Source organism: Electrona antarctica (genome assembly GCF_951216825.1).
Source record: "Electrona antarctica genome assembly, chromosome: 19".
In the NCBI taxonomy this organism is placed as follows: domain Eukaryota; kingdom Metazoa; phylum Chordata; class Actinopteri; order Myctophiformes; family Myctophidae; genus Electrona; species Electrona antarctica.
The window spans coordinates 2,700,949-2,725,698 of record NC_136800.1 but is presented as its reverse complement, the minus strand read 5'-3'; the positions used below and the strand labels follow the sequence as shown (position 1 = coordinate 2,725,698).

General features: G+C 40.4%; 1 protein-coding gene across 3 annotated transcripts; it reads right to left on the bottom strand.

The window, feature by feature from the left end:
- Window positions 1-783: 783 nt before the first annotated feature.
- On the bottom strand, window positions 784-23,532 carry mapre2 (microtubule-associated protein, RP/EB family, member 2). 3 transcript variants are annotated; one of them, XM_079530175.1, is made up of 7 exons: window positions 23,472-23,532; window positions 13,193-13,320; window positions 11,041-11,186; window positions 10,308-10,527; window positions 7,999-8,144; window positions 5,482-5,640; window positions 784-2,122 (listed from the first exon to the last, which is right to left on the bottom strand). In XM_079530175.1, exons 2-7 carry the CDS (start codon window positions 13,311-13,313, stop codon window positions 2,024-2,026), a joined length of 891 nt encoding a protein of 296 aa, XP_079386301.1. In that variant the 5' UTR covers window positions 13,314-13,320; window positions 23,472-23,532; the 3' UTR covers window positions 784-2,023. The 3 variants fall into 3 exon arrangements, with proteins under 3 accessions (XP_079386301.1, XP_079386299.1, XP_079386300.1); XM_079530173.1 differs by lacking the exon at window positions 23,472-23,532 and adding an exon at window positions 15,602-15,830; XM_079530174.1 differs by lacking the exon at window positions 23,472-23,532 and adding an exon at window positions 15,602-15,825 and having other exon boundaries at window positions 10,308-10,524.
- Window positions 23,533-24,750: the final 1,218 nt, after the last annotated feature.

Below are 24,750 nucleotides of genomic sequence, written 5' to 3'. Positions count from 1 at the left end.
GCGGTCTTCGTCGTACGATTGTGCTGGGGATTCATTTCGCAACAAAAAAAACACTCATTGGGATAAAAACAGCCGCTATGGCCGTTTTTAGCCCAAGGAGGGTTTTTTTTGTGCAAAACTAATGCTTGGAATGGTCACATGTTAAAGCATAATGAAATTTAGATTCCCCCCCTTATAGGTTGTTAATGGTATGGTGACTGGTCACATATTATGCCAATTATGAAAATTGCTCAACATAACATATGCAAGTTAGTATCTGGCAGTTTACATGCTGTGGACCCATACTCAACATAATTCTAACATAAAACTGTGGTGTGTACTCAACATGCCTGGGTTCACATTCTGGCAAGTGGACTATTATGGTGCAAACTGTTAATAAATAGTAAATACTTCAATCAAAACATTGGTACTTTTACTACAAATAAGAGCAGCTGTGTCGGAATGGTAATTTTAATCACAATTACGGTACTTTACTGTTTATTTTACAAAGTGCCCTATTTTTCTAGTAAACGAAACAAGCACACACATCATTGTATAATCGTACCACTGAACTATTTTGCAAAGTATTGAATCAATCAATCCTAAATAAAAATAAAAATTACCATGCATAACTGACAGCAACATAGGGCATCACTAAGTTTGAATTATTAACCATGAGGATGCACGTTAATGTGCCAACAATGTATGGAACCACTCCCTTGGACTGAAACGTGAAATGTTTTTATTACAGCAAATCCATCCGAATCTCAACATCTTTCAAACAGCAGGTTAAACATACAAAAGCTCACTTAACATAGTTTATTTTTTATTAAATATGTAAAAAGCAGGTCAAGTTATTCACAAATAAAATGCAAACATGCAACACATTTTGGGGAATGCATAATGAGTGGGACATGAAAAAACATTTACTATTCATAATTATTGACAGTACATGTTTACATTCCTTTTCATTTACACAATATATGACTAAAGCAATATGCTGCACTTCCGATTTCAATCGTAGTAAATGCAACATTATACAAAGTATGTACTGGAATATAGCATGTCAAATTACTCAGTGAACTGACTCGCATCTCCCATATGTTTGGTGGTTCAAAAATTATTTGAAACAAAACAATACTGGATTTTCACTGAATAAGTGAAGGTGAATATAGTTTTCAGTTGGAAGTAAAAAATTAAATAAAAAATAAAAGTTCCTGTAAGACTAGTCCACAAATAAAAATGGTTCTCCGTTTTTCCTATGTTTTTGGGGGAACCAACGTCGAACTCTTTCACTGAAACGCACCATAATCTTACATGAAAAGCACATCGAGCACACCGATTATCAGAAATGTGAATTGGGAAGATAGTCATGACACATTTGTAGTTGGCATTTACACTACTACTTTTCATTCATATTTCAATGACTGTATTGTCTCACTTCATGAGGATGCAATGCAGGTTCTTACACTATGCCTAAGGCTTAATAAATATGGTGAGGGTCTATGGACAGATTGTCCAATACAGATCAAATGTCAGTGCAACGTATGGAAGGAGGTTAGATAAGAGCTACTAAGGGCCCTTCCAGGGCTTTGCTTATTGCATTCTTGTGATTAATATGATAGATACAGTATGTAGAATAAAAAAAACTTAAGGGAGAGAAGCTGACAAATTAACACTTGTGCTGACAGGTAAGAAGTTACCTGTCTGGACTTCAGCATTTCCACACACATCTAGGATGTGAATTGACCTTTCACCCACACAGTCCTTAGAGAAACGTCTGTGATGGTCTGAGCTTGTCTGCTTAGTGGAGGCAGTAACAGCGAACCTGCCACAGCATTTTCATCAACGGTCACAAAAACACAGAATATTGAGCAGAGAGGGTAAAAAATGAGGGTGATTCTTTTCATGAGGTGGCTTCATGTGCTCAGTCTTCAAGAGAACCAAAAAAGAAAAGTAACCATGAGGAAAAACTTAAAATCCTTTTTTGACAGTTCTCACGAAATAAAAACAGGTGGGTAGTTGTGGTAAGGGACGACAACAGTCAGTATTCATCCTGTTCCTGTTGGTCATCTGGTACCTCGTCTTGGACTTGCTGCTCCACCTCGTCCACGTCACCTTCGGCCAGTTCCGCTGCTCCTTCCTGAAATGATAAACACACACACACACACACACACACACATTAAATGGTTAACCAAGCATATAGAAAAATACCACAATTAATCCATTCAGGGCGGGAACCCCTTTTGGTGTTTTAAGCATTGTGTTATACTTTAGCTATTGAAAAATAGCAGATCTACAAGCTCATAGCGCGGCACCGAGTGCCGCGCTACGAGCTTGTAGGTCTGCTATTTTTTAAAAATCGTGAACATGTAGTGCAAAGCTTTGAATATATATTCTTTCCAGGTCACTGGAACAACATATTTTCAGATGGGGGTCGGCGGCCAATTACATATAATTGTGGGGGTCCTTGACATGAAAATGTTTGAGAACGACTGACGTAGAAACACGTTTTTCAGAAAACTGTTAGAATCGTCCTCAGGTCTAAATGGGTCCTTGCAGACTTTTTTCTGAAAACCGGCGGAAAAACACAGATAAAAATCCGAAAAACGCAGCAGTGTGCAGGGACCTTTACTTCTTTTTTTTCTTGCAGCAATAGCCATTCAATGTACCGTAATCACATTCTTAATAAGTGCTTCTCTATAGGTTCCATTCCATCCAGTAAATACTGTATGCAAATGCCACGTTTTTGAGGACCCCCTCAAAAACGAGATGATGCATCTCAAGGCGCTTATCCGCTAAAGTGCCTTGCGGAGTCGAACGTAATCGAGGGTGAGAGAAATTTCTCCAAGAAATGTCTAAATAAATAAAATAAAATTAAGCACAGTCACATGTGGAAGGGAAGAGCCACCGGCTTAAAAGATGGTAGGTAGCATCAGCAAAACTAACAATAATGTTACTGCTGGGTTATTGCTTGAATAAAAACACTCCTGGACCGGTTTAATCATACCGATTTGTTTGGCGGTATTATAGAAGTCAATATGCTTGTTGTTTCAAATACAACTATGGGATCTGTATTATAACTTGAGATGACTTTACAACAGGTGTTATACATAGGTTTATGGTATAAACCTAAGCTGCAAACCTACTGCCTTAATTCAAACAAAAGACAACCGATCTCTCTGTGCACAAATACGGTCAGCTACATTACCATTAGCACTGGAGTCTGGCAGGTTTAATGCCACTCCTGAAGAAGAGAGATATTGCTTGTTCTGTGAACTTGGTGAAATTGAAAGCGAGGTTCAGTTTTTGTTTTATTGCCCTAAATATGATGAGATAAGAGATGTCTTCCATTTGTGTGGATTTCCTAGAATTAAATGATTATGGGAAAAAAAATGTAGATATGTTTTGCCAAAGGGGCTTTTGTTGTGGCAGATTTTATTTGTCAAGCTTGGGAGAGAAGACAGAGTACTCTGTATAACTCTGGGCTGTAATGCAATGGATTATGAATATTGTAAACATGCTGTAAACGCAAATGTGAAATGGTGTCTTATAAACCCATGAGGATTGGGTACTTTGTAGTGCAGGACACGAAAACAAATAAATGATCAATCAATCATACCAAAACAGGACTTTCTGTGAGAAATCTTGGACATCAATTGGTGACATGTGTCCCCAATTCAGGATTGATGCTGTAACACTTAAAGGGGCATTCCACTCATTTTCAATATTTTACTATGTCATTAATATACCTTAGAGCTGTTGTGTGGAAATGATAAAAAGTCCCCCCATTCTGTGTTTCCTAGAATTAGAGGTCTGAATTTTTTTTTCATACTTACAGTTCTAGGAAACACAGAATGGGGGGACCTTTTTATTATTTCCACACAACAGCTCTAAGGTATATTAATGACATAGTAAAATGTTGAAAATGGGTGGTTTACCCCTTTAAAAACCACTATAGAGCGAGCAGTCCTGCCCCCTGTCATGACGACGCCAGGCATAGGAAATGATTCCCAATGCATTTTTCGCATAGACATTTCAAAAAGTATTTATTTAAAGACGGTTACACCGCGGACAAAGGCAACTCGAGTTGTGACAAATCATGACAATAAACACAATATTTTGGACCAAACAAATAATTACAAAGAAGAAAAACAAAAAAATGTTGTAACCTGCCGTTTTTTCTTCTTTCTAATCCTTTGTTCGGCCCAAAAAATTGTGTTTGTTACAACAAGAGTTGGCTTGACGCTTAAAAGGTCTTTAAATAAATACTTTTTGAAAAGTCTATGAGGAAAATGAACGGAGAATCATTTCCTGGGCCCTGGTAGGGGGCGGGACTGCGACGCTCTATATACATAGAGATGACTGCTGTCTTCCCTAAATTCTTCCCTAAATTCTTCCCAGAATTGTATCGCTCTAATGTGACATTATAAAACAAAAGAGCAGTATGTCTTCTTATCTGTTGGTTAAATGTGTTTACACTCTGCGTAAAGTACCAGCATATACCTTCAAATAAGATTTATTAGGAACGGGCACAGGAGGAGACTCGCTCAGAACGAGCTACTTCCGTTCGCCATTTTGCAGCCTCAATGTCACTGTGGTGACAGCTTAGAGTATATATGAATAGAGACGGCACCCGAGTTCTCCTTCCATCCACTTGCATTAAGTTGCTCAGAAGCGCATGAGGCGATTTCACTCCTCCTTCCGGTTAGGAACAGAGTGCATTCTGGGATTGATTGGGCCAAAGACATGAACGCGCTGCCATTGCACTGAAATCGCGTTCACGTGTCATCATGAACGTGCGCAATGATAGTCAACGGACCAGCGCGTTCATGTTCTTGGCCCAGCGCTGCAATACCAAATTACCATAGAGTGTGTTAAGATTATGTCGCATTCACACCAGCATGCTATACTGCGATTAAAATGAATCCTGCTGCGTATTGTCGGAAAGTGCTTCGTTTGGCGTGAAGGCTCATTCGAATCCTGATCCGCAACAAAGAACCGCATTCTACTTCGCCAAAAAAACGGGGGTTTCACTTCGCTTCCAAGCACACCTGACTTTGATGCACTGCAGGTGTGCACACCTCGTTTTTTAATCTCATTCAAGGTGACATCCAGACAGTGTATTACTCGTTTTAAACGTAATCATCACGCTAAAATATGTACTGTATGTGAAACATTATAGGTTAGAAATAAGCCACATAGCAGTAAACTGGTAGAGCTGGTCGACTGTCTGACTTGTAAACAAACACACTCCATGCGTCGTGCGTGCTGTGTGTGCGTGTAGCAGAGCTACCGTCCCATCTCCTGAAGGGATGCAACGCTCTGATTGGTTCAGAAACTCAGAGCCAGCGTTTCAAGCTGAAACTTCAAAATAAAATGGCCCAAATTATAACCATTTCACCCCGTCTTTAGTCAGGGGTTGATGGATCAATCAGGGGTTGATTGGATCAATCAGGGGTTGATTGGATCAGTCAGGAGGTTGATGAGTGGGACACCCACCTGTTCATCTGCAGAGTAGAGGATCTCCATTAGCTGCTCCACAAACGGGGCGGTCTCTTCACCCTGATCCTGGCACAGCGTCTCCACCTCTCGCAGCTTGCTGAAATAAAAGTCTCTCTCCTTCTCCACTCCTTCCAATGCAAGCTTTAATGTGTTCACCTACAAAACAAAATCATTAACATAATGCATCAATATTCACTACTACACAATGTTTACGGTAATTTATTGTCACATGCAGGAACAATACAGCAGGCAACGTTAGCCAACATAGCAGGCAGTGAAATTGCATATGCTTTGTATCGAGTCGGACGATGCGTAGAAGCATTGCTCAGCACTGAAACTAATACCATCACATCAGCTTTACATTTAGGCACTCAAGAGGCGGCTGCAACTCATTTGGCATTAATGTTTAATCTTAAACAGCTGCAGTTGTTTAAGACAACTCTATGGACTCTATCACCATATTCCAAACTCACCTCAAAACCCACCTGTTTAGGCAGGCATATGGCTGACCTCTGCTGCAAGCTGTGCCCTAGTTTTGTTTTGCTTTTAAACTGTGTTTTGTATCAACTGTTTTTAACCTGTACGGCGACCTTGAGTGCCCTGAAAGGCGCCTTATAAATAAAATGTATTATTATTATTTATTATTAGTTGATTCAGAATGCTGCTGCTCGAGTTCTTGCTAATACCAAGAAAGTGGATATATCACTCCAGTTCTCAGATATTTAACTATACACTCCCAGTCCGTCACAATGTATTTCAGAATACTACAGTTAGTTTATAAAAGGATACTTTACTGAACCCAGAGTCAGAGCTAACGTGGAAGAGCAGTGTTCCGTTTTTATGCACCGCAGAAAGTACCTGGAACAAACTGCAGATCTGCTCTTCTGCTGCCACAACTGTCAGTTCTTTCAAATCAAAGCTGTGGACCTATCTTATGCTTACGGTTTTTGTGTGAAGCACTTTGTTTGAATTGTCTTGATATTGAAATGTAAGACACAAATAAACTTGCCTTGCCTGAACCCATTTAGGCCCGACTTCGAAATTTAGAAAATATCTTCTAAATCCTGACAGTTTTCTGAAATACCTATGATTCTATATCAGTGGTGCTCAATATTTCATGTCAAGAAATTATTATGTAATTGGCTGCCAACCCCCATCTGAAAATATGTTGTTCCAGGGACCCCCAGAAGCTAATATTTGAGTTAAACAGGTTCGCTCTGAAAGCATACATATCTACAAGCTCATACGAGCTTATAGATCTGCTATTTTGGGGAAATCGTGAAAATGTGGTGCAAATCATTGAATATATATATATATATATATATATAGCTTGTAGATAGCTAAAGTTTAACATAATGCTTAAAACACCAAAAGGTATTCCCGCCCAGAATGGGTTAACACTTATGATGCTGCCAGAGCTTGATAAAATAAAGGCGCTAGAGTGCCAAGCAGATGGGGCAGATTTTACTCTGAAAAGCCCTGCCTTCCATTTCCCCCCCAAAACCGGGAGGTATAATCTTCCATTACTACAGTACCTCACGCCGTCAAGTCTCATCTCTCTTTTCATATTCCAAACGAGATGCTTGGTTAGGTCCGAAATGAGGACTGAACATTGCCGTTCTGATCAACACCATGGAGAGCGACGTAGATTCAGAGAGAATAGACAGTTTTGTCGGCCCAACAAACAAGGAAGTGAATGATGTGTGTGTATGTGCAAAACATGTCCAGGAGCTGTGTGCAAGACGTTGCCTAGCAACGGGAGCTGTCAAAAAATGGATTACAGCATTTTATATAATTAACCCATTTTGACCTGAGATCAGATTCTAAAAATGTCTTCTACATCCTGACAGTTTTCTGAAAAAGCTATGTTTCTATGTCAGTCGTTCTTCGATTTTTCAAAAATAGCAGACCTACAAGCTCGTAGCGCGCCACTCGGTGGCGCGTTATGAGCTTGTAGATCTGCTATTTTTCAATAGCTAAAGCATAACATAATGCTAACACCAAAAGGGGTTCCCGCCCAAAATGGGTTAAAAAGGACCTAAAGACGCCTGTACACATCCTTAGCACCCCACGTTTTTTATTGAAAGGACATGTGAAGACGTCTTTAGCACAAAAGCTGTTAAAAATGTAAATGCTTGTATATATGCATATCTTATTTTATTATTTTCTTTCATTTTCTCTGGGGAGTTGTTAACCCATCTAGGCTTTCAAGCACCAATCAATGTGTCCATGTATGTATATTGTTTTTGCATTTTATTTTATGGTTCGATGTAGGTAATAGATATGTGTGTATAACTGTGTCCTTTGTTCTGCAACGTGTCTGAGCTGTCTGTCTTTTTTCTGTTTTGTCTTAAAATGTAAAAATCAATAAAAAATATTATTGAAAAAATAATAATGTAAATGCTAAATTTAAATGCACTTTTTAACTAATCATTTAACATCAGATTTGTTTTGCCAAATACCCGTCATGCCTTCAAGGTACACAAATCTATGTAAATGAATGCGTGCCTGTACCTGATCATTAAGCAGTGTGACCTGAGCTTCCAGTTCCTTCTCCCCTTTGGCAGGTGTTGTTGCTGCAGGGATCTTTTTGGCCGAGGACGGTCTAGATGACGGTGTTGAAGACTTGGGTGTAGTAGCAGCACTTGATCTAGAGACGCCTGCAGCATGAAGAGGTTATGGTCAGTGATTGAGCTGATGTGCATAGAATATATGTGGATGGAAATCTGTTGTTAACCCATTTGGACACGAGGACGTTTCTACAAATGTATTCTAAATACCGTTTTCTTGAAAAACCTTTTCTATATCAGTGGTTCTCAATATTTCCATGTCAAGGACCCCAAATGTAATATGCCGCCGCTCATCTGAAAATATGTTGTTCCAGGGACCCCCCCTGAAGCAAAGATTTATTTTTTTCTTAATTTTTATCCCACAATTTTGTAACCCATTTTTTACCCCTGTGTCAATTATCTAATGTGATCCTGAGCTCTACACACCCTCTGCCAACCTGGGGAGAGCAACGGACTTGAACTCATGCTTCCTTCATGCATGAGTGTCCAAGTAGAAGCAAAGATTTGAGTTTTTTCGCTCTGAAAGAATATAATTCAAAGATTTGAGGCACATTTTTCAAAAATAGAAGATCTACAAGCTCACTTATACATTATGTATATTACGAATAGCATGTTTAATACCCTAGAAGCAGGGGTACTAGAAATGGGGTACTAAATGCTGAAGGTCCACAAATCATTTTTGAATAAGACCACCAATACTGGGGTGCAGAGAAGGAGAATACAATGTTTCTTTGATATATTCACCTCCAAATATCCACAGCAAATAATTAGGAGAGGTATTGTGTTGAGGCACAATGAACACTTATTTTGTCAAGTTGTGCCTGCTTAATAAGATAAATAGCCTCTTTAAGAGAAATAGCACATTTGATTACCAAGACTTTGTCCACTGAGGTTTAACAATCCCAACACATATTCAATAAACTCACCCTTTGCCTAATCATAATACCTCACCCCCGCAAACCCAACTACGGATTAGCGGTTGAAGATGGATAATAGCTCACAAACATCAGCAACTGAGCAACAGTGGTGTCAGTGGACTCATCCAATAACAGGGGAAATGCATTCTGCATTTAGTATTCCGTCACAAAGCTGTTTGGACAGCCAGTAATACAGTACATTGGTTGCAGTGGAATCTGAGAGTCAAACATTATTTTATTACTACATCAGAGAATGGCTGGCGCTTACCCAAAACGCACGCCACTTTGAGTGAACACTGAGCTTTTCTTCTTTTTTTTTGCAGCAATGCATGCGTCTGCCACCATACAATGTTAATTTCCCCGTCCCCCTCTGACTCTAACTGTTGAATGGTTGTGTATGGGTCGGTCCCTTAGAGTATATATGAATAGAGACGGCACCCGAGTTCTCCTCCCATCCACTTGCATTAAGTTGCTCAAAAGCGCATGAGGCGATTTCACTGTGCATTCTGGGTAGGAACAGAGTGCATTCTGGGATGGATTGGGCCCAAACACATGAACGTGCTGCCGCTGACTATCATTGCAGGCATTCAGCGTTCACGTGTCATCGTGAACGTGCACAATGATAGTCAACGGACCAGCGCGTTCATGCGTTTGGGCCCACGCTGCAATATCAAATTCGGCCACTATGTCCATTTCGCCTCAGGGTTTCATCCGGGGTGCCGTCTCTATTCATATATACTCTAAGGTCGGTCCACATTCAGAGCGCTGCGTTGCTCGGCATTCAGCAAATACAACGGAGAATTCAACTCGCGGTCGCGGTGACTTTTTCCCCCCTCTTTTTTCCTCTAATTTGCCCAGGGTCCACAGAGAGGTGTGCCGCAGTCCGGTCATGGACCGCCTGTTGAGGACCATTGCCCCTAGAGCCATTACTTTCCATTGTCCATTTAAGCAATATTACAGTGATGCTTGCGGAACTCGACTTCGTCTCGTTCCTTACCGCATCTCGCATCACTGTCGTGGCAATAATCACGTTAAACCACACCCTCGAGTGTAATATTGCAATTATACAACAGTTACCCTTAAAACTAAGAAAATCGCTGAACAAATATATTTTTTTAATGACAGATGTAGTCACTACGACCACAAATGTCCCAAGAAACTAGCTAGCCTAGCCACCGAGTTTGCTAGCGCTCTGGGAGAACAGAGCAGCTGAATTCTTTGTTTTGATTAGGTGGTGAATGGTGCTGGTTTAACCCACGGCTAGAAGGCTGTTTCAACCAATCAGATTGCTTCCTCGAAACGACCTGTGGTATAATTGGCATTCATCTGATCTCACCTGCGGTAGGGGAGCTTGCTGCGTGGTGGGACTTCTTTGGCAGGTTGAAGATCTGCTCGCCAGGATCCGGTGGAGGAATGGCATCCTGACCCTGTCTGGCTTGAAGAGGGTCGTACTCCTTACCGTCGTAGTTGGCGTCAAAGAACTTCTTAAACCACTGGATGAAGTCGAGATTGTCCTGAAATCTGCCTTTAACTAGCTTCTCCACAGGAATGATCTGCTTCGAAGACGAGAAGGGGAAAACCTCAGTTAAGCGGGAACCCCTTTTGGTGTTTTAAACATTATGTTGTAATTTAGCTATTGAAAAATAGCAGATCTACAAGCTCGTAGCGCGCCACCGAGTGGCGCGCTACGAGCTTGTAGGTCTGCTATTTTTGAAAAATCGTGAAAATATTTATTTCAGAAAACTGGAGGATTTAGAAGATTTTTTTTTTTAATTTTGAGGTTAGGCCTAAATGGGTTAAAATAATACAAGAACATCGAAGAATCGCCGTGTTTAATTTGTGTATGTGCCAAGTGAAGCACATTTAGAAAAACAACACGAAGGTGAAGCCATTACAAACACTGTAGCATTAGCATTAAGCAAACCCACCTTATCGACATTACAAACACTGTAGCATTAGCATTAAGCAAACCCACCTTATCGACATTACAAACACTGTAGCATTAGCATTAAGCAAACCCACCTTATCGACATTACAAACACTGTAGCATTAGCATTAAGCAAACCCACCTTGTCGACATTCATCCTTTTGAACGATGCCTGCAGCACTTTAAAGTTATGAATGTACTCATGCTCCAGTTTGGCTTGGAACTTGACCTTCTTAAGGCTGATGCAGCCAGGGAAGAGCATGTCCATAAACTGGCAGTAGGCAGCTCCTACAATGGCAAGGGGAAAAAAAGATATAACTGCAATAGCTATAGACCAGTTATTAAAAAAGGTCCATTTCTTTCATGTTATAAGCATTGACTTTACTTAGAACTATAGATTTTCTAACTTGTTTTTAGTTTTTGTTTTTTCAACTTTCCAAGAACACATCGTTTTTCCATTAATTTCAGCATGGTATGAAAATCCACAATGCGGAAACTTGAACTTGATACAACACAGTATGCATTGCAACAACGTGTTTTTGTCAAAATGTCTTTTAAAGCTGCAATAGGAGACTTATTTGAAGGAATAAAACCTTATTTTAACCTATCTGTGTCATAGATTATATAATTAGAAAAGTGTAATGGTTGGAGTTGGTCTCCCTTACTACCCCCTTGAGAAATGTAGACCCTGGTGCTGGCTAGAACACCCACTGGTTGACAAGTGGGGAAGCACTGGCTCAGGCAAAGTGTTCTTGAGTAAGTAAGACTTACTCAAGAATCTGATCTAAGGTCAAAATGGGTTAAGTTGCACTTGCTCGGCCTGGGCCATGGCTCAGTGGTCCAGGCACCTTGGCTGGTAATCCAGTCTGGCAGTGTGCCGCGGGTTCGACTCCTGATAAGTTGCACTTGCTCAACTGTCATTCACAACATATTTGAAGACATCCATCCACACAACAAATATCTCTTCCAGAAAATAGTCCCTGGAGAAATTGTAGTGTAGTTTTACAAATTAAATTCAAATATCCATCAAGTCTGCACGGGGACATGAATTGTTGGGGAAAGCAAAGTCAAAAGTCAAAAACAAGTCAAAGTTTAAATTAAATTAGGCTTTTGGAAAATTATCACCAGTATCACGTGTGGTTGGGCGGGGGGGCATAAATAACCCATCAAAAGTAAAATATAGTGGAAACGCATAGAGGAATTGGTATTATACCACAGGTCGTTTCGAGGAAGCAATCTGATTGGTTGAAACAGCCTTCTAGCCGTGGGTTAAACCAGCACCATTCCCCACCTAATCAAAACAAAGAATTCAGCTGCTCTGTTCTCCCAGAGCGCTAGCAAACTCGGTGGCTAGGCTAGCTAGTTTCTTGGGACATTTGTGGTCGTAGTGACTACATCTGTCATTAAAAAAATATATTCTTTCAGCGATTTTCTTAGTTTTAAGGGTAACTGTTGTATAATTGCAATATTACACGAGAGGGTGTGGGTTAACGTGATTATTGCCACTTCAGTGATGCTTGCGGAACTCGACTTCGTCTCGTTCCTCACCGCATCCCTGTCGTGGCAATAATCACGTTAACCCACACCCTCTCGTGTAATATTGCTTAATTATTTACTTTCACTAGACTCATGACTTAACCCATGTTGGGCGGCAACCCATTTTGGTGTTTTAAAGCATTATGTTATACTTTAGCTATTGAAAAATAGCAGATCTACAAGCTCATAGCGCGGCACCGAGTGCCGCGCTATGAACTTGTAGGTCTGCTATTTTTGAAAAATCGTGAAAATGTGCCTCAAATCTTTGAATATATATTATTACAGAGTGAACATTTTAACTCAAATCTTTGCTTCTGGGGGGGTCCCTGGAACAACATATTTTCAGATTAGGGGGCGGAGGCCAATTACATATAATTTTTGGGGTCCTTGACATGAAATATTGAGCACCACTGATACAGAAACATAAGGTTTTTCAGAAAACTGATTTTGAATACATGTTTTTTCAGGCCTAAACACTGTTGCTGTTTACTAGACAGAGACGTGACAAACTCTACATCTTATTTATAGATTCCTAACCTCTCCAAGAGGAAGGTGCAGATGTTTTCTAGGCTGCTTTTGACATACCTATGTTAAAGAACCAACCAGACCATCACTGTTGTTATGTTAGTGACAAAAAGAAAACAGAACTAAAGCATTCCTCAAAAACTTGGGATTGCAGAGCTGGTAGGACAAGAGGAAGAGGAAGCCGCCCGTGAGCACGTTTTTTGTTCTGTTTTTGAAGGAAGAAGTTTGATTACCTGAGGAGAGCTGCTCCACTTTAGTGTAGTTCAGGCAGAGAAGATCGTTTACCCAGGCAGTGATGTCATGCCTGCTCATAGTCTCCTGGGTTATTGAGGTAGAATATACATTGACCGCCATCCCCCAGCTGAAAAAAGAAACATCACAAATAATGGTCTTGGTTCAGAACATGGAACACTAGCCTCCCTATTCTGGGCATGTGATAATAGGCTAAACATTAGGCAAATATGGGCAGACATTCAACTAACTAATCTACAATCTCACAACGCTTTGTGAACTTTAAGTACTATAGGGTTAACTGTACTATTATTGACAAAAACAAGCATCTGTGCATACACAGCCTAAAGCAGGGGTGGGCAGCGTTGAAGCTGGAGAGGGCCTATAGTTCCACACTCACTCCAGAGGGCCACATTGCATATACTCTTGTAGCAAAAATGGCAGATTTAGATCTGCTATTTTTTGCTACATTTGAATTGAAATCCTGAATTATATTTTTTGCTATTTTTGAATTGGAATCCTGAAATGTAACGTTTGTATTTAGCATTTAGTTATACTTATGTCAACCTTGTGAACTTAAATGCAAATACATTGGACATAAAAACAAAAGAAAAAAAACATTTTAATACTAGTCATTAAGCTACTATAGACCGACGTATTTAAAGCAGGTCATGTTTGCATGTTTGGAATGTTTGCAACAGCTGAAATCAATAATATATCAGTATTCCGATATTAACCTGCGGACCACATTGAGTGAAGGTGGGGGCCGCATGTGGCCCCCGGGCCGCCAGTTGCCCATGTATGTCCTAAAGAATTAGTCCAAATTCCAGACCAAAAATAGTGTCCGAAAAGTCAATACCATCATTACGAACTACGATATACTTTCAGCTTAATGTCTTACTATAGCACATGCTGTTTACATTTCTGACTAAAAAGTATTCAATCAATCAATAGTGAGTTATTGTGGTTCAGACATCAAGCAAGGAGCAAAGTCTCAATTGGAAATGCAACAACTCTCAAATGTGCTGCAATCTTTCCAATGAACAATTATAATATCCCACAGTATTTCAACAACTTGAGGCTACTCTAAATATAGTTTGGTAGGATAGAATATTTAAATTATTTCAACCAAAAGGTCAAACCTAATGTTGTGTCAATGTTATTTCAATATGCTTCTTTGTCTTTTCCCACAGCTGGTTTATGTATGTAAAGCATGATGGTGTCAAGTACTGTAGAGAATTCAAAGCTATGGGTGATACTTGAATAGGCCAATTATGAAAGCACAATCGAGCATAAAGCACAGGGAAATAATCCATTGAAAGGTAGGCTAAACATACTTTTCACTTAAATTGGGAAAAGGTCTGCAGGAATTCCAGAATATATTATTTAGAAATAATGTCAGTGTTTCTCTTTAAACTCAAAAATGGTGATTCAGTCATGTACAGCTACAGGCGATGGCAATGCTCTCAACAGTAAACGGGGAAAAGCTGGATAGCAAAAAAACGACACATCTGTACTTGATTGGATTAGATTACATTAACTAAATATGTACTGTAGTCTGTAATTACATCATGCCTATAAATCATTAGTCCACTCTCAAGAACAAAAGCTTCCCAAAGCGTATAGGTGGTGCAGGCAGGGTGGGATTTTGTATAACAACCGATTATCATCATTAAAGATATGTCAGAGAGCCTCCATATAGTGACTTCTTGGGAAGGAAACTGGGACAGTGGGTATCATGTCAACAAAGCGGATGTCTGTTAGCTTTGTTAGCCATGCAGGGACACATTATAGCGGCGTACGGGCTGTGCAGAATTGCCTGGGAACGATTTACACACAGGAAAACGATCATGAGCAACTTATTAAAATGGGGGTATTTTTTACGTGTGACAATATGACTGTCTGCAATACATTCACCCGCAACACATGATCAGCATCAAACATGGCATGTCATGATGAAAATATTCTAGCAGAGCCAGAGAGGGGCGGCTGTGTTTTCGCAGAACATTTTTGACAAGCTCCCTGTCTGAGCACCGCGGGGGAAAACTCGTCTTCAGTGCGGTGTGGGGTCTACGGCTGTACTCGACAAAATGCCATTTATTAAGCATAATTCAGATTTTAATATCAGCCATGGGGTGTTTCTTGGAAGGGCCTTGGGGCGATTTGCGCCATAGTAGCTCCACTGATAACACCAGAGCTCTCTGAGAGCAGACATGGGGGTTATTCCCCCAGTCTGCTGTCAGTCAGTCGGTCAGTGTTGTTGTATCGCCTGTAATAGGCTGTATATGAAATAAAACGGTTTAAAAACGCGCCGTTTCTTTTTTTCCCCTTTTTTTTGCAGCATCTTTAATTCTAAATGAAAGCCGTTTCTATGAGCCCACCACAACAACTGCGGCATTACAACGGTTTACCTGTAGGCGCGCTCTCCTCGCACTGTGTTTTTTCTGTAAGGAATGATGTTGGATCCGTTGTCCGGGAGGACCGGGACGATGTCGTTGTTATTCTCTCCATTTGGGGAAAGTGCTTGGGTGGGACCAGGCATTTGGGTCTCTAAAATATTGGAACAGATTATTCTGTTCACCTCCTCTGGCTGAAAAAAAGGAACGATGCGAGGCTAAGAAAAGTGCCGCACCTCGGGCTTGTTCTCTCCCTGCTTATTCTTCACAAATCTCAGCCAGCCTAGTGACGTTGCTGCACCCTGTTCACGTGACACCGATGGGGGCGGCTGCCTGTTCCCGATCTCTGATAGTAGGTTAAAGAAATATAGAATAGTACAAAAAATACGATTGATTGATTAGTATTATTTGTTAACTGAATATTTCCACTAGAGCTATAGCCAGGTCCAGTCAGAAGAAAAAAAAACTCCTATTAATATCCAAGTTGTTATATATGCTAAAAAGTGAAAATCCCCTCTTAAACAATCCGAGGAGTTGAGTCTGTGATTGAAAGATGCAGCCAGTCCAGTTTCTCTCTCAAAACAATGGGCGGCAATCACTGGTTCCTTTGCATCTAAAGAGGACATGCCAGGAAAAGAAGGCTTATCATTTGTCAGAGTGATAAGAATTGGACTGATGCCAAAGGCCACCTCTCTGACCTCACATATTCCTGCAGTCAAAGCACTTATTATGTAGCTGTATAATTCAACCGTGTATTCTAAATGTGTATCTGTCCAACTGCCTGCATGACAAAGAGCAGAAGACCACTCAAAATGGCAGTACCCCCCCTTCCAGATGTTTTCCAAACGTTATTGTTTTACAGCACTGAATCACCAGACTTAATTACGCTTTTTTCACCGCTAACAGAAATACTCTAGTCTATAGTATCTGAAAAATGATTATAATTACAAGAATATTTTAAATGCACAGCATCCCTTGGAGCAAAGTAATGTCTGGATAAAATGACTGGATAAAATAATAATAATTGTAAATCTGCCTAGAACAGGCTGTACTCCAACAATTCAGTGAGATGGCAAGTAGAGTACGGGTCAAGGAAGCCACCAATGACCCAAGGCAACTCTTACTGTAGTGTAAAGGTGAACAACTTGAGCCCTAATTTGTACTTTGCTGTACAATGGTGTCACACGTTGAAAATAGACAGTTACAATGTGTCGCTGTGGGCTTCCTGGTAGGCTACTGCAGATCTGCAATTAAACGACATGTCCAAAATAAGGATGCCAGGTTGACGAAAACATCTCTGTCTGCAACAGAACAATGCCTCGGGATTAAACGGTAGTCTATCTTCCAGCAGAACAATGACACAAAACAAAAGCCACTAAGCCAGGTCAAAAAGGTCAACATCCTGGAGAGCAAAGTCAGAGCCTGGTCAGAATGTGTTGCAGGACTTAAAAACTGCGATTAAATCCAACTTGGCAGTGCAACAATTTGAGTTAAACTGTACAAATAATGATCAATAATTGAAATCTCCAGATGTGCAAATCTGACAGACATATATTCAAAGGCTGCGATGAATTTTGGAATCAAATTTGAATAGATAATCAAAAAAAATCCCTATGACATTAGAGTATTGTTTTTATTTAGATGAATTAAAAAAAACAATTGCCTATTTAATGTTGTACAATGCTAAAATATGAAAAAGACCACATTGTCGTAGCAAAAATCATAGCAATCGTAGCAAAAATAGCTGATCTACAAGCTCAAAACGCGTCGCACTGCAATTTTTGCTATATTTGAATTTAAATCCTGAATATTTTGTTTGCTATTTATGAATTGGAATCTTGAAAAGTAACCTTTTTATTTCATTTCAAATGCATTTAGTTATAGTTATATTGATGTAGCAGAGTTGCTCAGAGCCTCTGCCTGATGGCCTCAAGGGTCTAATATCTCCCCTCCAGTCCACAGGGATATCCCTTTGGTAGTGGTTAAAGGACCACTTCACCACTTTTCAACTTATCTTCATATAATAGGTCCTCACTAATGTTCATGATAAAATACCACAATTTTCTCCTACTCAGTCAGTGTCTCATAGGAGGGCTGTGGGCAGTTCAGAACCCCGTCCACCAGTGACATCATCATTAGGAAGATTTATTGTTAAACAAGATCTTTTTTTAAAACAATGTTTAGATTTGTATTATCGTGAGAACGATGGCTTCCGTTTTCGCATTGCAACTTTTCATGAATAGAAAGCCTGCAGTTTCTATTAGCTTGGATTCCCCATCGATGTCACTGATGGACGGGTTTCTGAACTGCCCACTAGACTGAGTAGAAAAGAAATGTGGTATTTTATCATGAACATTAGTGAGATAAGTTGAAAAGTGGTGAAGTGGTCCTAAATACAAATACATTGGTCATAAAAAAAGACAATAACATTTGAATACTAGTAATTAGCTGAAATCAATAATATATCATCCGGGCCCCGGCATATGAACTTGGACCCCCTCCCCCCAGTATTATTTTAATACTACTAAATGAATGTCCCTTATAGTCATACTAGTTTCAATATGCAAGACTATCTAATATATCTAATAAAGACACAATTATTAGTTTTTGGTTCCCCAATTCTGTGGTAGCAAACAATAACAAAGAAATAAAGAATAGAGGGTATGCGCATGCATAAAGTGAGTGGCAAATCGAGTGGCAAAGTGAGTTTAACGTTGTTTAATGCAATCAGATAGGACTTTTTCGTTTGGATGTATGGGCTGTCAAGGCCAGAAAGCCGTTTTTTGCTATGCAGTAGGCACAACTTCCGAGTATGATGATGTCACGCCGTGACGCGCATACCAAATAGACCTACATTTTGTAGAAATAGACCTACATTTTGTAGAAATAGACCTACATTTTGTTTCAAAAGGAAAATCAAGGCAGCAATAGTCAGAAAGGAAATTATATTAATTAGATTATTATGTTTTGTATTTTCAAACTGACAAATGCACCCACTGAGGTGCTTCTTATCCAATTCTAAAAAAAATATCCATATTCGGTGTATTCATACATGCTTTGCTTGTGCATATTGCCCTGCACGCATTTTACATGCATTAGTATGTACACAGTGTAAATATGTTTAGTCTTGATAAGGTGTCGTGTATGTATGCGTGTGTGCACGTACGTGCATGCATGCGTGCGTGCATGCATGCATGCGTATCATGTGTTTAAATATTGAGGTAGGTTTGTGAGCTATCAGCGATTGTGTCAATTTGGGTGTATGTGTAGCTTCAACACACAAGCATACAGGCAGACAGGGGAGGTTTAGCGTTCCCTGAAGCAGTCCATTACCCTGAGTACTAGCCTAATCAATGATGAGTTTAGGCCTGGGATCCTGAATGCAGTACCACAACTGAGAGCAACCAGTCTACTCTACTCCACTCTAGAACATGAGAGACAAGATATGGAAACATGTGGTCAATGCCAGGTCAAATGTGCTCCTCACTACATCAGGTGATGGTGAGCCAAATAGCACAACAATGCATGATCAATCAATGAGTCAATAACACAAGTGCCACAACTTTAGGTTTGTAAGGCTGTAAGAATGCATTGTACAATGAAGTCCCGACTCCCAAAGCAAACTAGCAAGTCTTTTCAATTCCAAAAGTGACACAAACCGTATAGAACATAAGTATCTACTAGTTACATATATATTACACAGCACAGGCTGTTTTAAAGGACAACTTTAGTTTTTTTCAACCAAGGTTCATGTTTTAGATTGTTATTAGAGAAAGTAAAAGGTTACGTTTTTGCTGCTTTCTTTCGTTTTAGGGATTTTAGCTGTTTTTGACAGGGGGGCGGGGGCATTCGAGCATGGGGCTAAATATGTATTTTTTTTTACAAAATGTTATAGACCCCAAGAAATTGCATCTGGCCACAAAAGATCACAGGATCTACTGAACGTGAAGGTAGCCTACTGGGGGGAAGCCACACTGCGTGGCATAGGCTCAATATGTCAGTTTGACACATTCAGTAGATCCCATGATCTTTTGTGGCCAGATGTAATTTCTTGGGGTCTAGTAGGACTATAGTAAATAATAAAAAAATAAATCACTATAAAGTTATGTAAAAGAAATACATATTTACTTTAGCCCCATGCTCGAATGCCCCCGCCCCCTGCTAAAAAAAAACAGCTAAAATCCCTAAAACGAAAGAAAGCAGCATCTTTTACTTTCTCTAATTACAACCTAAAACATGAACCTTGGTTGAAAAAAACTAAAGTTGTCCTTTAATTGAATTTGCAGACCTAGCAATTGCCCTATGATGGGACATGATGAGTTGCAACTTGCAAGCAAATACATCTTTTTTTGTTCTTGCTTCAAAGTGAAATTCACGTACTGTACATTGTGTTGGGGGAACGGGGAAGGTAACTGTGGTGAGAACTGGAAATAGAATGATGTAACCATCTGAGCAATTAACTTCAACAACACAGCCATGCAAAATAACATTGACAGCTATGAGGTGGCTCGCTTGGTCTTCAACCAGCCAAAATTCTCACATGTCTCTCCCGGTTGCTGCACAGAGTACAAAACTCTGATGCTGGCCTTCAAAGCAACCAAATGTATGGCACCCCCATACTGTATCTTGCAAGTCTGATCGGATCATCGGACCCTACAAACCCTCCCGCGCGGCACGTGCTCAGATCAGGCAATGCAGGGTAGCTGGAACTACATTTCCAAAAAACGTCGGGACAACGCTCCACACGTTCCAAACTCTTCTCCCTTCTGGCTCCAAAACTATGGAATGCACTTCCCATTGCAATCAGAACTGCAGACTCACTCCCAATCTTCCACCGTAGTCTGAAAACCCACCTCTTCAGACTCCACCTTTGCCTGTAGCACTTGCCGTAGCACTTGCCCCAGCCTCGACAACCTTACAGGCGTATGCAAATGCTCAACTTATGTAACTTAGATACCATTTTATGTAGACGTAGCACTCTATAGTGTATACGCATAGTTTCATTATATAGATATTCCACTGCACGGTTCTTAGCTCACGTATGATTCTTGATGAATATTTCTTTATGTATTTAATGTATTACCAATACCATGTTTTGTTCTTGCTTACTGTAAATCGCTCTGGATTAAGAGCGTCTGCTAAATGCCTAAATTGTAGTGCTGAGGCCTGGGCCATGGCTCAGTGGTCCAGGCACCTTGGCTGGTAACCCAGTCTGGCAGTGTGCCGCGGGTTCGACTCCCGATCCCGACGGCCTTTACTGCATGTCTTCCCCCCCATCTCTCTCCCCATTTCCTGTCAGCCTACTGTCTGTCCCTCCATAAAATATATAAAATAAATACATTTAAATTGTAGTGCTGAAGTATCCTTGAGCAAGACGCTGAAGGCTGAACCCATTTGCTCCAGATGAGCATGTGCCTTGCATGGTTTCCTCCGCCATCGGTGTATGACTGTATTGCACAATCTATGTGAAGATATATAAATGCATCATTTACCATTTTACCATACAGTCTCACATAAATGTGCTTAACCACATGAACTCTACCCTAGTACCCCTATTCTGGGCTGCATCTCTTAATACGCAAGAATAGCAGATCGGCTATTTCCTGCAAAGAGATTTGGTGTAGAGGACAATGTATAGACCCCAAGGGTACCCCAGTCAAGAAGTAATAGGGTGGTCACATTTACATAATTATTCATTAAACTGTGTCTAGAGCCCTGTCTAGAGCTGTGTCCAGTGTGCATGCATACGTGTTCACGCGCATTATTAGCATGTTGTCATAATAATTACTCGTTAGTAATAGTATGTTGGTGTTAAGCAGACGTGTTTCTTAAGAGAGCAGGACGTATCTCCTGTCCTTTTCATGTATGCTCCCCACGTGCCATACGTGTCTCTGTGCGTCTCTCTCTCTCTCTCTCCGTCTCTCCGATTGGTGCGTTTGGAAGCATGCGCATTGTGCACACGTCATAGGTGTACAGGATATTGACACTTTTAGTGTGTTTAGGTGGTGGTGCTGCTTTCTCTCTGTCCGTTTGTGTGCGGCGCACAAATGTGTGCATGCAGCATAGCCGTGCGGCGAGACATGAACAAGACAAATTAGATCAACAGGACTTGACAACAGTGTCAAGTCCTGCAGCTGTTGATCTAATTTGCCTTGTGAGGGTGTAGGTGTACAGGGTGTATGTGGTGACTGGTGAGGTGAGGGTGTAACTAACTTTTTTTGTACGGATGCACACATGATCAACTATGTAGCAATAGTTGCATGGCTTATTGGTTTCAGCCAAATCAAATGGCAAATTGGCATAGTGTAAATCCCATGCAACGGACGGACAGCCTTGTGTACAGCATGTGTCTCATACCCTGGAGGGAGGGACAGTGAGTCTGTGATTATGAACTCACAATAGAGGGTATGCACATGCATAAAGTGAGTGGCAAATCCAGCGGCAAAGTGAGTTTAACGTTGTTTAATGCAATCAGATATGACTTTGATGTTTGGTGTATGGGCTGTCATTTGTCAAGGACTGAAAGTCGATTTTTGACACAGTCGTACTGTGCGGTAACGGTTAGGGCGAAACGTTGTATTTCTTTGTGCGCTCCGTCTTCAATAAATTACTTTGGGAGATTTTAAAACGGGGTGCGGATCTCCTCTCTCCTTTCCGTCTTTTTTTGGATCCTGCACCCGTTGGAATTTTTGGCTGTGCGTGCACCTCTTGACCATTAAAACCAGGCAGTTACCATAATAACTTAGTTGCCAATCATATACTAATATAATGTAGTACCACTGCTATTTAATATGTTGTCTGGAATGATTCTTGTAATTCTCTGCACTTTGGCATTCTCAATGGTCTGCCTGAAGGCAGCACCTGGGCAGGGGTGGAATTCTGCTTTCAGAATGTGTGTAGGCCTGTTCAGAGTCTTCTGCTTCCCTGACTCGGAGCACAGAAGAATCATTTTTCACATGAATAAGACGTGCAAACGTAGACTTTCCACATGCTGACAGCCAGTTCACCAATTTATAAGTATATATGCAATAACCAATATGCAATATCGAACCACACCAATAATCTCTATAAGCCTCTGTATGAGGTATGAGCCTATAGGAGTATAGGACAAAGGTTTACAATGTTAGCCATGTGATGCGAGTGAGCTGTGGTCTGGACCCCAAGATTTTAAGTATTTAAGATTAACTATATTGTGAATGATAGATTAAGGGACTAGTATGATCACCAATTGACTTTAGATCGAACGTCATCTCAGTTTTCTTTACATTCACAATCACAACCGCAGGCATGGAATTTCTAATTGAAAACCCATATGTTAGATTAAAAGCAACAAGGACATAACAACTCCTACGTTTATTGTTGACACGCAAGCACTGTCTGAGACTGAGAGCTCCATCTGTGATGCAGAACAAAACATGATGAAAAAAAAATATGTTTATATATCGGTTTTAATTTGAACAGCGACAACTTTGTGTGCATCTAGCTCTAAACCATAACAATTTGGAATGCCTCTTCACCAGCCATTATTAGCCCTGTTAGCTTACGTTAGCTTAGCTAGCGATGAGAGAAACTGGTTGGCTCAGCATGATCAAATCAAATGTGACTGTCAGTGTCGGCCAGAATAAATCAGCCAAAGCAAGTCAGTAATTGAACTCCTGAGACCCGGACATGATCTGAGAGGGACCACTGTAACCGAAGCTGTCATTTAGGTCCATACTTTGACAGAGAGCTACTACTACACAGCAGCACAACCCAACCACAGAACTCGTATATGTGAACTAACACTGTGACTATAACGACTCTCGGAAAAGAATGCAACAAGTATTACACAACATAATGGACGTTTCGAGACAAATCGCATATGGTTGGACTGATTTAGACTCACCAGTGAACTCAGATCTCCAGGTACACGGTGTAAAAAGCTGCTATATTTCCCTGAGTCAGTCACACACACACACACACCCCACCCTCTAACCGCCCATGTCCACTCACATGTGACGCTAAAAACGCACACATGTTTCATTGGATAGCAGGTCACCGCTGCCACAACTGATTGGTTGAGCTGTAACATCTGTTCTGGGTTTGGCCAATCATATCTTCATGCGTTGCCCATTGAGTACAGCTGCTTGCCAGCCGCCTGCCAGATGTTTTTTTTCCTTTTTACCTCCTCCTTACAAGTGTAATGCTTAGGTTGTCGTTCACAGTTAACAGTTTTGTATTGAGTTGTGCTTGAAATGTACTGTAATTCTCCAAACTGTTAAGCCAGCCATATAGTGCTTTCTTGGGTGTTTGTATTGAACTGTACTTTCCTGTGCTGGTCTTTGCAAACTGTTAATAAAGTATTCAATAAGACAATAAATCAAATTGATTGGCCTGCTGCTTCTGGAAAATATATAATACATTTTTAATTACAGAACCGAATGTAACATGACTAGACTACTGACTGTCTGTATGTAACATTTACTATTTGTCAAATAACCCCCTACAATCAACTCCTCCTATGCCTACAATGGAGGCATGAAAATAACCTAGATAATTGATTTAGCTTGATTTAGATTTAGAATTAAAAAATATAAAATATATTATAATAACAATATAAACATCCCATATTAAAATTGGGAGGGCGGGCGGAGCCCTGATGTCATTCTGATGCCGCCATGAACAAAACATGGCCACGTCAGTAATAATATGACAGCATAAACAAACCACAGCCATGTCACTATGACAACATAAGCACTCCCCCTGCATACGGTTATGATCACCTCCAAGCTCACTATGAGAAATTAGGGTCTCAAAAAGATGCTTTCTTATTTAAACCTGTGAAAACTGATGATGTACTAAAAGTACAATGACAATGACAATCTCCCCAACAGATTCCTCAGATTCCTGTCTCAACCCATTTTGATAGTCTAGGTTGGCTCCGGGTAGAAAGCAAAGAAAAGCAATTGAAAATGTGAAATTGGTATTGACATTTAAAATTGTAAATGCAGCGCTTTGCTTTCTCTATGCCCTCAGTACCCGCATACCCACGTACCCGTACCTGACTAACTACCTGAGAAATGTCCACAGAGTAAGTTGAGTAACTATCTTTGGGCTTTAAGTAAAATGTGTTTTTATTGACCACTATTTTACAAAGTGGGAAAGGCTTTCCAATAGTGTGTTTA